Raw genomic sequence first — 20,387 nt, 5'->3', positions numbered from 1 at the left:
CTAATCGTGTCGCACCGGGTGTATCCTACGAGCTAGCGTTAGGCTAGTCAGATGTAGCCATCCAGCTAGCTACAGATGATTGTCATCGTACGTGCGCAGTAGTACGATGAACGTCTCAAACACGATTACTGAGGGTTGTAGTGGCAGTATATTTAATATACTTAACGTCCTCTGTTGAGTCGTTGCAAAAATAAATAATAATAATAATAAAAACGCAGCAGCTAGCTGTCCCGTTTCGGTCGGTTAGCTCCGTGCTAGCCCCTTCGGCAGCGTATGGGTGTCCGAGTTAGCCGTGACTTCACTGCCTGTCTGGTTTCCTCATCTGGCATTTTGGACACGTCAAGGTAAACATTAGCCACCAGCGTCTTTCAAAGCTAGCTAGTAAACAAATAAGTAATCAGCGGGGGTTTTGTTAACTGCTCAGCCTTTATGTTTTTCGTCAGCCGGCGAACTTCGGGCAAACGTTTGCCACTTTACGCGTCTTGACTTTAGCTTAGCAGTGGAGTGGTTATTATCGTCGGCAGATTTAAGTTTGCCCGCAGCCAGTGCGGGGCTCGGCTCGGCTCCTGCTGTCAGGCTCGTTGACGTGGTCGCAACTTTTTGTCGACGAAACCGCGTCTTCCTGAGGTGTTTTATTTATGTCGCCACGCTCTCCTTGTCGTTTTTAAGACTTAACGTTTGTCACGTTTCACCTAAAAGATCATCAGATCTGCTCTTTTACAAACCCTCAACTTGTTGTCAGCCGATGTGTAATAAAGAGAGGGACATCTAGGAGGTATTTTATTAAATGGGCAGCTTCTCTTTAATTAATAAAGTGATTTTTTTGTGAGGAAATATGCTCAGCTGTATGTGTATTGATTCCTCAGTTAACCTTTGACCCCGCCATTCAGCATACAAAGATCAACTTAAGCAACCAGGAACTATTTAATCAAACAAAGAAGTCACTTTAAAGTAATTTAGCGTAAAAGAGCTAAAAAATATTACCAATAGTGTTTTAAAATAGTCACTCTTTGCTTCATTAAATGTCAAATAAACAGGAAAGCTCCTTCCTGATACAGAAACAGTCTCCCTCCGTCCAGTCAGAAATATAAAGTGCAGACAAAATGACAAAATGTTGACGCAGGTTTTTGATTTCGACCTGTCGGTGTTGTGTCTGTTTCGTTTGGTTTAAATGTTGAAACTGATGACCTGGTTGTGAAAATAAAAAGAGAAGTGAAATATGCAGACAAAACAAAACAAAACAACAACAAAAAAAAAACTCGTAAAGAAGAAAGCTCAGCACTTTTTTGAAATTGAGAAATTCTCTCGAGGTTTCGGCAGAATTTAAATCTGCTCAATCGTTCGCGGTAGAGCTGTAAAACGCACGCCACCTTTTCTCAGTGAAATTAAATTGTAGTTTTCTCTCTTCCCCAAGGTTCCTCAGAGCTGCAAACTGACCGTTGAGGCGGTGCGATGTCGGAACCGAAGAGCCCCGCCCCCGCCGGCGACATGTACAAAGGATGGGTCTTCAAGTGGACGAACTACATCAAGGGCTACCAGCGGCGGTGGTTCGTGCTGAGCAACGGGCTGTTGTCATACTACAGGTACGGCGTCCTGGGAAACCGCTGAGGCGACCGCGAGAAACGACACCATCGGATTCGCCCCCGCCGCCGAAGCACGACCCTTCCTTCCTCCCGTGACCATTAGTTCTCCCGCCTTTAGTTGTGTTTATAAAAGATCAGAGGAGATTTATCGGATGGGAACTCCCTGTACTGATCGTCTGTTAAAAGCAAAGAAAAGAACGAGGACTTTTAAACGTGGCGCTTGCAACGTTTTCATTGGCTGTCGGCCCTTGTAAGCCCGCCCACGACTTCTGACCGAAGCGGCTCTTCTGCTCTGGTCCAGCAGAGAGTTAGTGCCGAGTTGGCTTTGCTGTTTTTCAGAGATGGCGGTGGCGGGACCTGAAGGAGCTGGTGCTTCCGAGCGCCGGCTCCAGAACCTGTTTGGTGGAAACCGCACCCACCCCTCCACCCCTCCACCCCACCCCTCCTCCACCCAGTGTTTGCTCAGCCTGAGTTCAAACAGCTTGTCCTTCAAAGTCAGAAACAGCTTGTTGTTGTTGTTCTGGGAATTTTTTTTTTTTCTTCAAATGTTTGTCAGTTTGGTGTCGCCGGTGTCCTGGGCCCGAGGTGTCATGACCGGGCTGACAGGAAGGAGGAAGCTCAGACGCCGCTGCTGCATCTGTTGTATAGTGGAGGCCGATAGTTTGGCTTCTCTGATCCTGTTTCGTTTTTTATAAAGTGGCGCCTTCGCTGATGCAGCTTCGCCACTCTGAGCAGGATCCTAAGCTCCGAATGTGGCCTCCCCCCCACCCTTACCGATTCAAATGTTTGATTAAATTGTAATAAATTATCAAGGCCCCCCTGATGTTTATAACCTCATCAAACACAACATATTTTGACACCATTGGATTGATCTTTTAAAGACAAATCCAACAGTTTGAATTCTACTGGTTACCAGTTTATTGTCAAAACTGATCATCAGAATGGGTCTAAATTTATCCAGTTCTTTAACAGGCAGCAGTAGGAAGTCCTGAGTTTAACTTTCTGGAACTGAAGCTGAGGAATTGTCTGATTGGCTGTAAATTTTCAGCTTATTCCTTCATGGATAACACCTGAGCAAAGCAGTGGAAGGTGCCCGCTCTCGCTCGGCTCTTTGCCGACGTCTGTCAGAAAATGTTTGATTCCATCTGAGTTGAGAAATGAATGAATGAGGTCGATCGCTTCCCGACCCAGTTAGCTGCAGCGCCGCCATGCGTCGTTTGTTTAACGAATTAAAAACACACACAGGGTGAACGGGTTGGGAGCGGACAGGTGGCCTCGCTAAATAAATTTAGCGCAGACATTGGTGAAATGTCCGAAGCATGTTGCAACCACATCTGTAGAGTTTTGCCACGTGAAGCTGATGTCTCTCACTGAGGGGACGGCCCACAGAAGTGGCACATACCCCACCACCTCTCCGGTAATGACAGCGACCCGTAAGCAGCTTCAAAACCCAGAAAACAGAAGTAAACTGTAGAGCAAATGTTGTGCAATCGGCTGCACAGACCGACTCAGCAAAAAACAAATCGGGGTTATCTTCTTCCAGACTTCCAAAGAGCAGCTCAGAAAGACAGACATGTGGATTTGAAGTGAATATTTGGGAGTCAAATTTTTTTTTTATACAGGCCATTTTACTTTCATTTGTAGTCCATGTAGCTGCATGATTCTTTGCTGACATTTATTGGAATTTAAAGTGTTTATTTGTTCCTCTTGTTCTGCGAAGTGGATGAATGAAGGTCATATTACTTCAGAATGACATTATTGCGTTTTTATGGAGTCAAACTCCTGACAAAACGTTGCACGAACTTAAAACATATTTTACAAACTGTCCTCGAGCACAAAACTCTCCTCCCATACGAAACACTTCCAAACTCAGCTACAAGTTTCTGCCAACAGTCACGTGAAACCTTGGATGTGATTAGACGTTCTCATCTTCGACAGCAGGGGGCGCCATTGAGACAACTGAAACAAGGATATATATATATATATATTTAAATCTTTATTTAACAGTTTACAATACAAAACAGACTGAGTACTAACAATTCTTTACATTAGAAAATTACAAAATTTGTTTTATAACATGACAGAGATAAAACAAACAGGAAACAAAGGCAATATTCAAAGAAAATAAAATGAACAAAAAAAGAAAAAGTGTGAATCTTAAATATTTTTTCTTTTTTTCTTTCTTTCTTTGATTGCATTATAGTTCAGAGGTTTTCGCTCATTTTTCAGATGTGGATCCAAAGGGATTCAACTACCTGCTCTCACATAAAAAAATGAAATTTGGGTGTTTTAGTAAGATTTAATAAGATTAGGAGGAGTGAATGTAGTATCAATAATTTGATCACATTAGCTAAACATTATATACATAAATGCTGTCTCTTTGAATGTAAACGTAATATGAAGCATGAAGAATGCGCTAACGTCTTAAAATCTTTAAATTTTGTAACAGGTGAAAAAATGCTAGCAAATTCTTTTCTTTTTTTTGGTTAATTTTAATTTCTTTAATTAATGCCCTCTTCCCTGTTTGTTTTCTCTCTGTCATGTTATGAAACGGCTTTTGTAATTTTTCTCATTTAAAGAATCATTGTACTCTTTTTTTTTTTGTATTGTAAACTGTTAAATAAAGATAAAAAATATATATTCATCCTCCCGGCGCGTTTCAATTGTCTCGATGGCGCCCCCTGCTGTCGAGGGTGGAGAACGTCTAATTCCGTCGAAGTTATCACGTGACTTTCAGCAGAAACTTGCAGCAGACAGTGTGGAAGTGTTTCATATGCGAGGAGAGGCTGTTTTCTACTCGAGGACAGTGTGTAAAATGTGTTTTATGTAAGCGCAAAGTTTTGTCAGGAGTTTTAACATTTTATTGTTCCTAATGAATCCTGTACAGGAAGTAACTTTTAAAGTTTGCCTCAAAGAGTTAAAGATTTTCAAACCAACAACTGCGCTGACATGGTGGCTCCACGGTGGGATTATAAAATATAATTTCATGTGTTCACAAAACAGCAGGGATAAAAAAAAAAAATGTCCGTTTGAGTTCCTGTTACCCGAAGGTCGCCGATAAATCCCGTTTTCGAGCGTCGGGGCTTTGTCTAAACGTCTTCAGGCTTCGTTTTCTGAGTTTCTGCAGCGTAAAAGCAGCTCCGCAGAAATCTTACAAACCCTGATGTCCCGTCAGATTTTGATCCCTGCAGTTTAATTATTCCTCACTCAGTCCTGAAGGTCCCCTGTGGATTCGAACAGCTTTTAATTTACAATGATATTCACTCTCTTTGCTCTCAATCCGACAAGAAGTTAAAGATTTAGCCACTCGGGGTTGCAATGCAGCCATGATAAATGTGCAATTTAAAAAAAAAAAGCTTGTAATCATGATGTCTTATTTTGGTTTTATGTAGCAGCTGATTTGTTTTTGTTCACTCAGCTGTGTTAGTCGTCATGCCTTGGGTGATAAAACCAGTTGGTCTTTAACGATGGTGATTGACGTTTAGTCTGAATCCTCTTAATATGTTGATGACAGTAAAGGCCATTATATGGATCTATATCTGCAGATTATTAACCTCTTACATATGAAGTATAAAACTACGCAACTGTGCAAACATCTGCAGTAAATTTAGGTGTTTTGATATCAAAATGGCTTCCAAACTAACAGGATTTTTGGAAATTTGAGTCTGGGAAGTGTGTAGGAACCCTGGCCACCACGAAGGTTCGATACAAATACACGCACTTTTACACACACACACACACACATTAACTAACAACACGGTGTTGAAAACCGAGGTCGAAAATGGCGACGTAGCACCTGTTGTGTTCGCGGGCGTCCGTTTTCGACGTGGTTAACTCGACCTCTCCCGGCGACTAGGACCCAGGCGGAGATGGGCCACACGTGCCGGGGCACGATCAACCTGGCCACGGCAACCATCACCGTGGACGACGCCTGCAACTTCGTCATCTCCAACGGGGGCGCTCAGACGTACCACCTGAAGGCCAGCTGCGAGGTGGAGCGGCAGAGGTGGATCACCGCCCTGGAGCTGGCGAAGGCCAAGGCGGTCCGCATGCAGGCCGAGTCCGGTAAAACCAGAACCAGAACCAGAACCAGATCTGTTACGAGTCCTTGTTGTGTGGGCTGTCTTCACTCCAGCAGTTTCCTGTGTTTTATCAGGGGGAAAAAAAAGGGCAACAAAGTAATAAATGTGGGTTTAATTTAATTCTTAGTTGATGTTTTTCTCTTTTTTTTTTTCTTTACAGATGACTCGGGCGACGACTTCTCGATGTCCCCCCTGCCCGTGGCCCCCAGCCAGGGTGGGGGGTCGCAGAACTCGGAGGTCCAGTCCACTCTCAGGACGCTGGGCAGCAAGGTGGAGGACCTCAGCACGTGCAACGACCTGATCTCGAAGCACGGCTCTGCCCTCCAGAGGTCAGGCTAACGCCGTTTATCGCTTCGCAGGAAGCAGCCGAAGGCGTGACTCATCCTCCTGTTCTTACTCATCATTCAAGGATCCACGACTGAACAATAACCGCGCTAACATTCGGGGGGGGGGGGGGATTTAAAAACATTTTTAGGTAGAGTTTTTGTAGCTTTCTGTCTCAGATGCTGACCTTTAGTTTGTTTTTCTGCTTTTAACTAAAAAAAAAAGGGCAGCACTTAGATCAGCAGTGTCCAGTCCTGGTCCTGGAGGGGCCGCCGTCCTGCAGGTTTTAGATGTTTCTCTGCTGTGACACACCTGATTTGAATGACTGAGTGATTAGCAGGCTGCTGCAGAACTCGGAAGACCTGCTGAAGAGCAGAGAAACAACTAAAACATGCAGGTTAGAGGCCCTCCAGGACCAGGATTGGGCACCCCTGTTTTAGATACTGTCCTCAACGGGAAAACTGTCCTAATCTGTTGAATAAACCGAACAGATCAGACGCTCGCTGTTGATTATGTTCTGAATTGGTTAAATGTTGATCCAACTCCTCAGGTCTTTGTCTGAGCTGGACAGTTTACGTCTGACCGGGGAGGCCGGGGACAAGATCCGCCAGGTGACAGAGAGAGCCACGCTGTTCCGCATCACCTCCAACGCCATGATCAATGTAGGTCTCGCCTCCCTGCTCCGTTAGTAACCGCTAACTGCGGTGACAGCGGGGTCATGTCGGGGTACGCCTCATTAGCAAGGGGGGCTCGACGGGTTTGTGGCGTTAGCAGTTAGGTCCTTTGTTTTCAGCGAGCGCTTTGTGTGTCCTCAGGCCTGCAGAGACTTCCTGGCCCTGGCGCAGGCTCACAGCAAGCGGTGGCAGAAGGCTTTGCAGGCGGAGCGGGAGCAGCGGGTGAGGCTGGAGGAGGCTCTGGAGCAGCTGGCCAAGCAGCACAACCACCTGGAGCGGGCGTTCAGGGGGGCAGCGCAGGCTAACGCTATCGTGGACAATAAGGGTAGGTTTGTCACCGGAACACGGTCGCTGTTTCTCCCTTTTTCTTTCCATCTTCTCTCTCTTTATTTATTTATTCTAACCAATTCTAGACAGTAACCACTGCTGCCGATGTGACCCTCAGGTTATAGAAGTGGATTTAAAAAGATCTGAACTGACCCTTTAACCCTCTAGGGCCTGATAAACTCACTCCTTTAGGTTTCAAACGCTCGTCTTTCTGTCGGGCATTTTAAGCGAAAACTCTCCTCGAATTTGTCCGGTCATTCTTAAATTTTGCTTTGAGTATTCCAGCCCTCATTCATCTCCCAGCCGCCGCTCCAGATATAAGAAAAACTGGCAGTGAGTCATTATTTTTACAACACGTGCTTATACATCCTCTGCGCATGTCGGCGCAGCAACGAGCCGTTTGAAAAGCAGAGAAAGCGACTTCGACGAGCGCTAATCTCAGCTGTCACTTTGTGACTTCGGTTGCTTCAAACACGGCCGTGTCCACGCGGTTGGGAAAATACGGTAGACTTCAAATATTGGAAAGCCACTGCCCATCCCTCGTTCCTTTCAGTGTTTTTATATAAATGCAAACGCCCAAAATAAGTGTTTAATCGACCGGACGATTAAACGACTGATTAATGAAGTTGTTCTCTTCAGCTGGAATGATGGCAGCAGCTGGTTTCACTTTCAGATAAAGTCTGAAGGGACGAAATCTGTTGTCGTGTAAAACAAAATAAGGGTTTCATCGAAGTCATTTTGTTTGTTTTTATTTATTTTAAGGCGCCGCGGGGCTGGGGAAAGGCGAAGCCAGCGACGAGGACGACGACAACGAGTTTTTCGACGCCATGGAGGACGCTCCCGAGTTCATCACCGTCCCGGCTGACCCTCAGTTCCACAAGTCAGTGTTTTTCTCTCTCAGCCCTTATTTAGCTTTTAGAGCCCGCATCCTTCTGTGACACGTTGCTTTTTTTATTTTTATCCGTCTTTGTCCGTTCAGAAAATGCTCGATCGAGTTTTGCTTTAAGATCGTGTTTTTTTTTTTTTTTTTATAGGACAGAGTAGATCTGGTTTTAATTTCGAATCTCTTTCAGAAGATCGAGCAGTAACGCCAGCGGCCTCAACAGCGAAATGTGCGCGGACGATCAGTCGGTACGTCCCGCCGCAGCCGAGCTCTTTACGGTCGAATGAAACTGTGTTTGAGAGGCTAGTTTCGGATAAAAGTTTCCGTTTGGCCTTAGCTCAACGAGGAGCCTCTGGCGATGAACCCGGAGTCCCCCTCTCAGGACTCGGCGCCCCTGAAGAAGCGGCGGACGCGCATCCCGGACAAACCCAACTACTCCCTCAACCTGTGGAGCATCATGAAGAACTGCATCGGCAAAGACCTGTCCAAGATCCCCATGCCCGTGAGTGTTTGGCAGTCCCTCCAGGATTTCGCGGGCATTTTTTGTGATTGTTGCGGGCTAAAATGCCTGATTTCGCGGGGCATTTTCCTAAAAGTCGCGATTTTTTTGACTAAAATCAATTAAAAAACATAACTTTTATTATATAAACTAAAAATACTTCCTAGTTCTGTAAGATAATTACCAACAAACATTGACATTCTCAAAAGGTGCTTTATCTGAGAACTTTGATAGCTTCTAAACTGACATTCATGACCATTTCTGGATTGTCCCTCGTCTGCAGCTCTCCTCACGTTTTGCAGACAGGAAATGTTTGTCGATGCGTTTATGTTCCATGATTACACTGCAGGACGGGCAACACAGCTTCCCCCCCACTCTCGTGCAGCTGGGGAGGAAACTGGTTTGCGACCGCAGTGAAGTTAGTTTTAAGTTGGATATTGGATATTCGCGCTCCGCGGAGTTAGCGGCGTCTAGCTCACGGCTGACCAGAAACAGGAACGCTAATGTCGGCCAGCCGTTCTCTGCCGGCCCCTTCTCTCACACGCGGCGGTTCACTTAGGGACGGCTAAGTCAGCCGTGAGCTAGACGCCGCTAACTCCGCGGAGCGCGAATATCCAACATCCAACTTCAAACTAACTTCACTGCGGTGTTTTGCTGAAATCTTTGTGGGCAAATATGTAGCATTAGCGCACATTTTGGCTTCGGTCGCTGCTCCTGCATGCTCCTGGCATTCTGATGTAAACAGGAAGTGACGTCGCATGTCTTCTTCGTGAGTTATTTGGGGTTAAAGTTGCGGTGTTTTGGACAAAGTTGCAAAAAGTCGCGATTTCGCGGGGTTTGCTTGATTTTGCGTTAATAGTTGCGATCGCAACATCGCGAAATCCTGGAAGGTCTGGTTTGGAGCCGAGGCTTCGTGCAGTCAGGGTGACTCTGCGTTCGCCCGCTGACTTCACTGCACGCAGTCATGTAGCATCAGCATCTCTGGAGCCAAATAAAAACCAAAAAACAAAAACAGAAATGTCAGTTGGCTGGAGGACAAAGGGAGCAGCTGAAACTGTCTTCTTGTTATCATAACAACACAATTGCAACATTTTCAAAATAGAAAATACCAAAGAACCGGTTTTTTTTTGCGCCGGCTGATGACTTATGAGGAAGGACGGGGATAGTTTGATTCGATGAGATTGTGATTAAAAAAAAATCATCAAAGATTCAGAACAATTTCATTTTACCTTCTGAACATTTTGGATTTCTAAAACCCAAAGACATCTAAAAGTGTAAGATGATCTGTAGAGTTTGTAAATCCTGGGCGCAGACATTTATTTGTGTCTGTGTTTGGTAGTTTTTTTTTCTCCTTCTTGTTTTTTTTTTTAAATACTTAGACATTTCTGCTTTCAGTTTCCCTTCCTTTGTCCCGTCCGGCGTGTTTTATTTGTCTTTCAGCCTTTTTGTTGACGTTTGCGCCGCATGTTTGGATCCAGTTGACTAGAAACTGGATTTTTTTTATGTTTGAAGACGCTCAGTGTTGAAAGATTATTTTTAAACTCTGCCTTCATTTCGTTACCATCTCAGTTACTTCCGCGAGCGTCGAGCTCCTCTTCGTCGGCAAAAATCGTTCTTCGCGTTTCGAATAGCGCTGGCAGTCGCTTCAGAGGCTTTAATGACGGGTTAGATGTCGTTCCCACCATCAAACGAAAGCGATCAGGTAATTGCCTCCGCGTGCGCTTTGCTTACAAACGCTTTTTAATTACACCTGTTATCAAGAATGCTTTAATAAGCAGCGAGACCTGTTTGTTTACTGAGTAATTTCCCCACAACATGAGAACGTGTGAATATTAAACTCTTATCAGTCCCTCCAGGATTTCGCAGGCATTTTTTGTGATTGTTGCGGGCTAAAATGCCTGATTTCGCAGGGCATTTTCCTAAAAGTTGCTTGTTTTTTTTTTTTGTTACTAAAATCAATAAAAAAACATAACTTTTAATATATAAACCAAAAATACTTCCTAGTTTTGTAAGATAATTACCAACAAACATTGACATTCTCAAAAGGTGCTTTATTTGAGAACTTTGATAGCTTCTAAACTGACATTCAGGACCAGTTCTGGATTGTCCCTCGTCTGCAGCTCTCCTCACGTTTTGCAGACAGGAAGTGTTTGTCGATGCGTTTATGTTCCGTGATTACACTGCAGGACGTGCAGAACAGCTTCCCCCCACTCTCCTGCAGCTGGACAAGAAACTGGTTTGCTGAAATCTTTGTGGGCAGATGTGAAGCATTAGCGCACATTTTGGCTTCGATCGCTGCTCCTGCACGCTCCCGGCATTCTGATGTTAACAGGAAATGATGTCATGTGTCTTCTTTGTGAGTTATTTGGGGTTATTTTGTATTCCACACGACACAAACCCACAAAGAAGAGACTAGACCGCAGAAACGGTGGGTTAAAGTTGCGGTGTTTTGGGCAAAGTTGCAAAAAGTTGCGATTTCGCGGGGTTTGCGTGATTTTGCGTTAATAGTTGCGATCGCAACATCGCGAAATCCTGGAGGGTCTGACTTATTATCCTTCACTAACAGCGGTTAACTCACAAAGCAGCCAGTAGGTGGCGCCTGAGATCCTCAATGCTGCCACCAGTTCTCTTCTGTTCCTCAACTTCAATTTTATATATATATATATATATATATATATATAGTAGACAGAATTTATAAATCCCATTGTAATACAGAATTGTAGGGTTAAGAACTTCAAATAAAACATACATTAGAGGCAAAAAATGACATCAGTAATTAAACAGAAACTTAAAAGTCTGAATTAAATAAAAAACAAACCAAGTAATTCAGAATTAGATCAGACATTTGTCATTTCTGTCGCTTTGAATGTACAATAATTAGTGCCTAATATTTATTATTATCTATGTTTTTGAGGATTTATTTCCACAGACCTCCTCCTTTAGGTTTAGTCCGGTTTCTGATGTCCACAGTTTGTGGGAACGTGACGGAAACAATGCTGAAACAGAACATGCCTGAGGCAGGTTCATCTCGTTTACACTGTCAGCTGGTTGTTTTTTTTTTTTTTTTTTTTTTTTCCCGCTCGGTCGCCGCGTATTAAAAACACGCCAACAATCTCGTCCCAACATCAAAAAGATCACCGCGCGGTACGAGCCCCGGCCTCGCTGACAGACGGATAACTTTTCATTTCGGCCCGACCGGTTGGGCGGCGTTCCTCACCGGAGGCGCCGGGTGATTGATAGAGCTCCGCTGACAGGTTTACAGTGGAATCAGGAATGAAGTTATGTTTATTAAACACACGAAACGAGCCGGGCCGCTCGCCCCAGAATCCGAGATCCTGTATTCCAGGCGTCGCCTTGCGCGCAGGTTTGCTTCCTGGCTGCGTCATCCGGACCGAACGGACAGTTAGGCAGCAAATGCTGTCTGTTCGTTGTGGCCACTTATGTTTAATCTTTTGTAAACCATAATTTCTATCAATTTAATCTTAATTAGGGCAGTTAGAATATACTTCAGTTAGTTTTGCAATCACAATATTTGGAATTGTTTCGGTTATTTTTGTAAATTTTGGGCCCTCCCATTATCGGTGGGGAGAGCGTTTTGTTTGACAAATGTCCGGCGTGACGACCGGAGGTTTTTGTAAAATGATTATTTTTTTCTCCACTTTTTGAGTTTGTAGAATCGGTTTAAGTTAACTTTCCTTTTCATCTAAATTATAAGAGAATTTTAGTTATTGTTTCACCCATATTTCTTTTGCTGGAAGTAAAACTACTACGGAAGTGCGCGCAAGAATCGAACCACCTGCTGCCACCCGCGGCCTCGCTTGGAAAGTCTTGTTTGGAAACTAGAAGGCCGCGACGCTGTCAGTATGTTTCGACGAGCTTCGCTCGGTCGTAGACGACGTACACAAGAGAAAAGGAAAGGCGGGAACCCAAACTTGTCGCAAAGCCTCGTCACAGCAGGCGTCTCCAGCTCCTCTCAGGAGCATCAGAGCGGACTTTTCTCCTCTGACACGAAACATCCGAGGCTCCAGACCGTTAACGTCCAGGTCTAAAAAGTCACACAGATAGAATATAAGGATTATTTAATCCTCACGAACTTAATTTTGAAATTGGACGCCAGTAGATGAAATTCTGGACGTGGGCAGTGGGAGGGAACGAGAAAATTATGTGCGCAGCCTAGAATACAGTTTCGCCGGCCGCCATGTTCAAAAACCACGGCTGCGCTTTCTCGCAAAACCAGCGGACGCTCTCGAGTCGGGATCCAGCCGCCAGCTGATCTCCGGCAGCCGCGGCGCAGCGACATTCTGCCTCCGTCTGGACCCAGACAGGCGCCTAAACTTCAGCAGCTTCCTTCTGCTTGTTCCCGTCTGTGAGCCGGTGGCTAAAAACAGCTGAACGCATTTCGATTGTCTTTTTAAAGTCGGTCCAATTCAAGATGGCCGCCACAGCTGATCAACTGTAGAGACAGTGAGCTTTAACGCAGTCGGTTTTAGAGATATTCAGCTGAAGATTGGTGTGGTGGGGGCTGAGAGTTTGCAGTTAATTTTAAGATTTGACTAAAAAAACGGCTGAACTTCATGATGATTTTAGTTTCATGAACGGCGGCGGGCGATATGCATTCCTCCAAGGAGTGCTCATTTTTTTTCACGCACCTCGCCTGAAAGCTCTCCTCCTTCTCTGCGCTCGCAGGTCAACTTCAACGAGCCCCTCTCCATGCTGCAGCGCCTGTCCGAGGACCTCGAGTACCACGAGCTGCTGGACCGCGCCGCCAAGTGCCACAGCTCGCTGGAGCAGATGTGCTACGTGGCGGCCTTCTGCGTGTCGGCGTACTCCACCACCGTCTACCGCACGGGCAAGCCCTTCAACCCGCTGCTGGGGGAGACGTTCGAGCTGGACCGCCAGAGGGAAAGCGGCTACCGCTCGCTCTGCGAGCAGGTGAGATGGCGGGGAAACCAAAAAAGCAAAAACCAAAAACAAAGCAGAAGCCAGGAAGTGAAAGCAACATCGATGAGTGACAGGAAGTAGGATTTATTCAGAATTCCTTCAAATAGGAGCAGCTTCAATGACGCGTTTCAGGTTTTTTCTCTCAAAAGACCCACTAAACTAGAAAGGTGGACGTTTTTATTTCAGGATTTTAAAGATGTTTGAATAAATGTTTGATAGGAGGATGCGTATTTACGGATTAAAGCTTTGTGCGCTGGATTAATGTGGCCAGGTCTTTAATCCTGTCAACAATGAACGCTTGGATCGTACGGCGAGGCTGCTCGGCATGTTTTTTTTTCTCTCAACAGAGGAATTCTTTAGAGGATAAAATGTTCTTCCAAACCTGGCAGGGATGGGCCGCGCATGCAAACAGCAGCGGCGGCGGCGGCTCGGGCGAAGCGAGTCCTCGAGCGTCTTTTCTTTTTCTCAAGTCATTATTTCGCTCTTCCTCGCAGGTGAGTCACCACCCGCCCGCGGCGGCCCATCACGTGATATCTGAACGCGGCTGGACCCTGAGGCAGGAGATCACCGTTGCCAGCAAGTTCCGAGGCAAATACCTGTCCATCATGCCTCTAGGTGAGACGCAGGCAGCCTTTTGTTGGCTTCACGTGGCAGAATGAGGGCGTGACGCCGACGCTGCTTTGTTGAAGGCTTTAGAGGCACAAAAGGGTGCGCTCGATCAGATGATCAGAATGTTTGAAGGGATAATGACACAAGCATGAGTTATGTTTTTCGGTTACGCCTACGCGTTATTGAAAGCTTCGTCAGTCGTGCGTTGTTGTCTAAACATAGTTTTGTTTGTTGTTTCTGACTTGCGTGTTTATCGCAGGCACGATTCACGCGGTCTTCGGCAAGGGCAACCACCACTACACGTGGAAGAAGGTCACCACCACGGTGCACAACATCATCGTGGGGAAGCTGTGGATCGACCAGGTGAGACTCGGAATGATGCCGGGTCAGTGAACCCGTCGTGTCAGAACCAGCCCCGGCGCGTCTCGGCGGATGCCCCAAAGTTCAGTCAGAAATGGAAAGTTTTCGAACCCCCACCCCCTTTTTTTCCCCCCTTCCTTTTACATTCTTCATATGGCAGCAGGATACGCCTGGCTGCGTGGGGAACACGTGTGACCCGAGTCCGAATGAGCACAAACCGCAGACCAGAAACCGAACGAAATTTAGATTTTGGAGATTTTGAGATTTTTACGGAAATCTCAATTTGCTCAAAAACAAGTCCATAAAGACACCATCTAGCCATTCCAGTACTTACAACAACATATAATCTTCCTAATATATTATTAAATTAAAGTTTTCTAACAGGTATGACTTCAGAAATAATCCTTTTAATTAAAAGTCCTCCTAAAATCCTTTAAAATGAATCATTCTTTTATATTAACACAATAGAATCTTGTTTTTTTTACACTTGAAGTCAGATTTATATAATTTTACAGCCTGATAAAGACCAGATAATTCGTAAAAGCCCAGAACTGAAAGTGGGCAGACTTTCTTTTCCTCACTTCCTGTAATAAACACATCCTGTGAACGATCTGAGCGTGTTCGGCGATATGAGGCACCGGTCGGTATCTCGCGCAAATATTAGTTTCAGACAAATACTGAGAGGGATTCGTGTTTTCCTTTCAGTCCGGAGAGGTGGACGTCGTGAACCACACCACGGGAGATCGCTGCCACCTGAAGTTTGCTCCGTACAGCTACTTCTCCCGAGACGTAGCCAGAAAGGTTAGAAAGACTATAAAAAAAATAAAAAAAAATCGTTTTCCTCCGATGCTTGTTTTTATTTCCGCCTCCTGTCGTTTTCAGGTGACCGGCGTGGTGATGGACAAGGACGGGAAGGCCCACTACGTGCTGTCGGGCACGTGGGACGAGAAGATGGAGTTCTCCCGGGTGATGCAGAGCAGCCGGGGAGGCGAGAACGGCGCCGAGGGCAAACAGAAGACGGTCTATCAAACCCTCAAGGCCAGAGAGCTGTGGAAGAGAAACCCTCTACCGTAAGTGTTAACGCCCGCAAAACGAAACGGCTGAACACCTGAAAATGTCCTTTTTTTATTTTTTGAACCGTAGTTTTGTTGTTTACGGAGCCAGCATCAGCTGTTTATTAAACCAAAACTGTGACGTCCTCAACGAACAGCATTGTCTCTAAAACGACCCAAACTGCGTCAGACGATGGTTAATGTCTGCTTTATTTCATCGTGGAGTACGGAATAATGCGTTTATACAACATCAGAATATTTCTTTCTGTCCGTAGCTGCAGTTATCTTCTCCACAAACCTGTTTTGCAAATTCTAATTTATAGTTTGTTACTGTAATCAGCCAGATTTGAGCTGAACCAGGTTGACGTGCAGCCTGTCAATCTAATACTCAATTATCTAATTTATTTATTTATTTTTGATCCATAAAAGCATTGCAGTTCAACGCACCATTTGTCAGCACTAATCTGTGCTGACAGTGCATCGATTAGGGTCGGAAAAGAACCCGGTGCTGCTTTTTATTTATTTATTTTTTTTTACTTTAACGGTTTTATTTTGATCACAGTCATGTTTTCAGTTGAGCCAAAGATTAAAATGGACATGTTGTGCGCTGCTGTTCGAGGCTCTGGGATCGGAGCGTTACAGAAATCGGACTAAGAGGTCCCTGATGGGTGCGATAAGTGCGTCGTTATGTCTTAAACCCGTTCACTTGAGAGTCCTCTGCTTAATTTGCGTGTGGGACAAAAGCTCTTGCGGCCACGTTAAAACATTACAGTATCGTACCACGAGTGTCACGAAACTTTTAGGTAATTTCCAAACCTAATTATTAAATAATTATATAATAATAATGTTTTACCACTATCCTGCTAGGTTTGTAAAAATACTAGCTTCCCAGTTCTTACCTTTCTGAATGAAATCTTTATTTTTTTGTTTCTTTTTGTCTTTCCGATGAGCCCCTGCTGGAAGAAGAAGCTGTTTCCTGCTTTAATTAGGATTATTGGAGTTTAATAGCAGACATTTTTCATCAGCGGAAGGTTCTAGTCTTTTTTTTTTGCTCTGTAAAGTAGAGACGCAGATGTTTCTTAAGGCATCTTACTGAGCACTCAAACCTCCAGCCACACACGTAGAGTTTATTTTGCCTCTTTGGACGTCTGAGCTCAAAAATATCTGAAAATTTCTGTTTCTGTTTTGAACAGGACCTTTATAAAACGCCACAGCACTAATTAAACATACTAAATGCTAAAAAATGTTCTTATATTTGTAAATCAAGCAGCTACAGTTTGCCCTGAGCATCTACGAGTCTGTAATCATGAATTAAAACAAAAAAAAAGCGCCACCGGTTGGCGTGACTGACGGTGTCGTTCTCCCTGCCCTCGAAGCAACGGCGCGGAGAACATGTACTTCTTCACGGCGCTGGCTCTGACCCTGAACGAGCCCGAGGACGGCGTGGCGCCCACCGACAGCCGGCGCCGGCCCGACCAGCGCCTCATGGAGTTCGGCCGCTGGGACGAAGCCAACAGCGAGAAGCAGCGGCTGGAGGAGAAGCAGCGCAGCGCCCGGCGCGAGCGCGAGCGGGAGGCCGCCAGCCAGCGCGCCTCCAGCCAATCGGACGACGGTAAGAGCCGAACGCGTCCGCCTCCGCATTCCTCGCTAGCTTTTTCTTGGGGGAAATAATTAAGGGGGTTTAATAAAAAAAAAAAAAATCTGTTATTCCCACCTTTTCTCTTCTAAAAGCTGTCGATGAGGACTCTCTTGCTGATCCCTCCCTCAAAAGCAAGTATTCCTCTTTAATCTCCGCTCGCCACCTTCCTCCGTCCCGAGGCCACGTGTGGCGTTGTCTTCACGAGTCGTCTTCTCTTTCAGGTGCGCCTCACGACAACTACAAGGCGCTCTGGTTCGAGCGCTGCAAGGACCAGATCACAGGTGAGCAGGTTCACATCTATAAGGGAGGCTACTGGGAGGCCAAGGAGCTTGGCGGCTGGGAGGGATGCCAGGATATATTTTGACCCCGGCCACGTCGACTGTGGAGAAGACTGACCATCGCAGCCGCCCGGACGGCTTCCTGGAGCCCACCTTTAGTTGTCCCCCACCCCCATCCCTACCACCACCACCACTACCACCCCTTTCTTGGACGGCTGCTTCCCCTCCAGCGGCTCTCTGTTCTAAGAGATCTCCCGGACGGTCTCACCGCCGTCCGACCGAGAGGAAAGAGGGACAGCGTCCTCCCCGCGTCCCACTTCGGTTGTTGTTGTTGTCGTCGTCGTTGCTGTCAATTTCTCTGAGAGGGACTGGACATTTGGAAATGGAGAAAACGTCTTTTCGGGTTCTGGCTTCCTGTCGGGTTCGGCACAAGGAGGGAAGCGGTGAAATAAGCGGCGCTTCCAGGTTTTTTGTTTTTTGTTTTTGTTTGTGGCAGAGCTGCAGTCCGCTCAGTCTGTCAGATCGGGAGCAGGACCCCCCCCACACACACACACACACACAGCTCTGCCTGCTTCGGTGATAACTCTAAAAACCAATTAGGGACAAACTTGGGGCAGCGTGCTCGTTTCTATCGAACCCCGATTGCAGCTTCGTCAAACTGTCAACTAGTGGCCTTGAAAACATTAAGAACTCTTCTGCTTCTCTCCGATTTTAGTGTCTTAATGTGACGTCGTGAAGGTTTTTGCTCGTGCGTACGTATGACAGCGTTTTCGGCTCTTCCATTTAAAGCGAACGAAGCGAAACGCGGCAGTTCAGAGGAGACTTGATTGTCTGGAATACTTGTTGACCATCAACACTGTCATATTTTATCTTTTTTTTTCTGTTTCCTCTCAGTGAAGGCCTAAGGGAAGATGTGGTTAAATAAAATAAATAAATAAATAAAAAAAAGTCACGGTCGGGTACAAGGTCTAAATATGTATCGTTGCCTTAAATAAAGAGAAACCTGCTCTCGCTTGTATTTCCATCACAGCTACACGAACAGAGTATTGACATCTGTAGGGAGTTTCCTGTACGAACATTAAAGGGATAGCTCGGATATTTTAAAGCGAGGGTCTTGGGAAATGTTCTGAACGATTAATATCTTATCTGTTGTGGAAACAATTCTTCAGTTTGGGGAAAAATAATTCAATTTAGGCGAGATTGGTGAGCTAATGGCCTGACTAGCCATTAGCTCGTCAGTCCAGTCAGAATTAAGCTCACACTGAGGTCGCTCAAACAGCTACCTACTACAGGTAAGATATTAACTGTTGCTAGCCTTTCCACAGAACCCCTCCTCCAAGGATCTGAGATCTCACATGAATAGTTTTTTATTCAGCTACTGTTAGTAAAATTACCCTTTTTTCTTCACAGTACTGGGGTAATACTTTGTCAGTGAAATAACCAAGTTAGATAGCAATAAAAAAAAAGCTGAGGTGACTTGGTACGTTTAAAAAAAAAAAGAAAAAAAAAAAATCAGATTGAAACTAAATGCTGTGCTGGAAAATAAACATGGCACCCCGGTGTGTCTGCTGAGGAGTTTTGCACATATGCAAGTATAATTTAACACCAAAAACATGAGATGAAATGTGTTTTGTGTGTGAGCGTGCGCGTGTGTGTGAGCGACTGAGTGTGTGTGTGCGATTCATGAATTTCTTTGTAAGTGTACTTAAACATGAAGAAGGAGCGAAGAATTGAAAAGCTTTGCGAATAACAGTGACTTTATAAATGTGTAGAGATTCACACAATAGTATTGACAACTGTATTGTAGTTTTTTTTTTGTTTTTTTGTTTTCCTTTTCTCAAATTGGTTCTTCTTGTAATATCGGGAGATAATTGTCTTCATTTTTCAGGAAAAAGGGAGTTTATGTACTTGACTCAGCAGAACCGTGACATTGTTCAGTATTTTGTATTAGCACAGGTTTAAAAAAAACAAAACAATCTGTAATAAATGCTGGGATGTCAAATAACTTCTCACACTGATTGTTTTATTCCAATTATTTTGCGAGATTTTGCAAAAACAGTCCTTTTTTTTGGTCCAGTATTGACAACACTGGAGACAAGTGTTGTTAAAGGGATAATCTGATCAAAACAACCAGCCTGTTTAGTTTTTAGTGGCTTCTTTTTGGGGCTTTGAGTTCCCGACAGAACTTTGTGTCTAAATCTGCAAAATTAAAAGTGGTGGACATTGGGGGAGAATCTGCTACAGATTTATTTAGTGTGTAAATAAATCAAGTTCTTTCAATAACAAATTGTAAAAAAACAAGTGTTTTAGATGTGTAAAGTCAAACATGATATTCAAAAAAAACAAAAAACAAAATGCGTCCTTCTTTTGAGAAAATATCTACAGCAAAATGAAAAAAACAAAACATCGGTCGTAGCTTCTATTCTGTAAAATATAATTTTAGTAGTACCACTTTACAATTATAGTTTACTAATAGTTAATAACGCCGTTATTAACAGACTGTAAATCGTAATAAAGCTGCATATTTCATTAGACGATGAGTCAAATAGTGAGCTGAAATTCTTCATAATTCAAGTTTTAAGTGTCTGACTTGAATTATCTTATTTTTGAAATTTCACAGGAGCGCCAAATATCGTTTGCGCGTTCACGTCGGATGTCAAACGTTTGTCATTAAGTGACGAACTGCATGTGAGAAGGACGAGCGTTTCGAAAACCGGAGTTTGTCTCCGAATAAAAAGGTTGCTCAGCTGAACGAACTGAGCAGCGGGCCTCTTTTTGACGTATGAAAAGCTGTTTATTAATGCTTTACGAAGTGTCGACAAACTCATCCGTAACCTGTTTTCATAAAGCAATAATAAAGCGTTTATAAAGTGGCGCTTATTGTAAATTAATGCTGTCCTTTTTGTGTTTAAATCTCAAATGTTTGCTTTAAATCTGCAGCTGTTCCTCTTGTTCTTCACCCAGATCAGTTTCTTCCACGCAGCCCGGGCGCCTCTCCTGCTGTGTCATCCCAGCTGATTTTTTTTTTTTTTAAAGCAGCCTGGAACCTACCACCTTTTTTTTTTTTTTGCACGGCTCATAGAGGAAACGGGTGAGTCGGGTTGGGGAGGGGAGGAGGAGGGGGGTGGTCAGCTAA

At 44.7% G+C, this 20,387-nt stretch overlaps 1 protein-coding gene across 6 annotated transcripts; it reads left to right on the top strand.

The window, feature by feature from the left end:
• Window positions 1–104: 104 nt before the first annotated feature.
• Window positions 105–20,361, top strand: LOC108248515 (oxysterol-binding protein 1). Of its 6 annotated transcripts, none has more exons than XM_017437337.3 (18): window positions 105–344; window positions 1,415–1,583; window positions 5,440–5,648; window positions 5,826–5,994; window positions 6,540–6,651; window positions 6,805–6,988; window positions 7,753–7,870; window positions 8,067–8,121; window positions 8,211–8,375; window positions 13,059–13,304; window positions 13,808–13,928; window positions 14,182–14,285; window positions 14,988–15,083; window positions 15,165–15,352; window positions 16,711–16,946; window positions 17,066–17,104; window positions 17,195–17,254; window positions 20,216–20,361. In XM_017437337.3, exons 2-18 carry the CDS (start codon window positions 1,453–1,455, stop codon window positions 20,344–20,346), a joined length of 2,364 nt encoding a protein of 787 aa, XP_017292826.2. In that variant the 5' UTR covers window positions 105–344; window positions 1,415–1,452; the 3' UTR covers window positions 20,347–20,361. The 6 variants fall into 6 exon arrangements, with proteins under 6 accessions (XP_017292826.2, XP_037832368.1, XP_037832367.1 ...); XM_037976439.1 differs by having other exon boundaries at window positions 107–344; window positions 8,064–8,121; XM_017437336.3 differs by lacking the exon at window positions 105–344 and adding an exon at window positions 477–627 and having other exon boundaries at window positions 8,064–8,121.
• The last annotated feature ends 26 nt before the right edge of the window (window positions 20,362–20,387 follow it).

Source organism: Kryptolebias marmoratus, linkage group LG7 (genome assembly GCF_001649575.2).
Source record: "Kryptolebias marmoratus isolate JLee-2015 linkage group LG7, ASM164957v2, whole genome shotgun sequence".
In the NCBI taxonomy this organism is placed as follows: domain Eukaryota; kingdom Metazoa; phylum Chordata; class Actinopteri; order Cyprinodontiformes; family Rivulidae; genus Kryptolebias; species Kryptolebias marmoratus.
This window is presented reverse-complemented; position numbering and strand designations above follow the sequence as displayed.

What these genes read in the sequence shown, in the direction of transcription:
- LOC108248515 (XM_037976439.1), top strand. Translation starts at nt 1,453, where the DNA reads ATGTCGGAACCGAAGAGCCCCGCCCCCGCCGGCGACATGTACAAAGGA. An exon ending in CACGGCTCTGCCCTCCAGAG is followed by an intron (nt 5,995 to 6,539) that starts GTCAGGCTAACG and finishes CCAACTCCTCAG; the next exon opens with GTCTTTGTCTGAGCTGGACA. An exon ending in GGAAGCTGTGGATCGACCAG is followed by an intron (nt 14,286 to 14,987) that starts GTGAGACTCGGA and finishes TTTTCCTTTCAG; the next exon opens with TCCGGAGAGGTGGACGTCGT.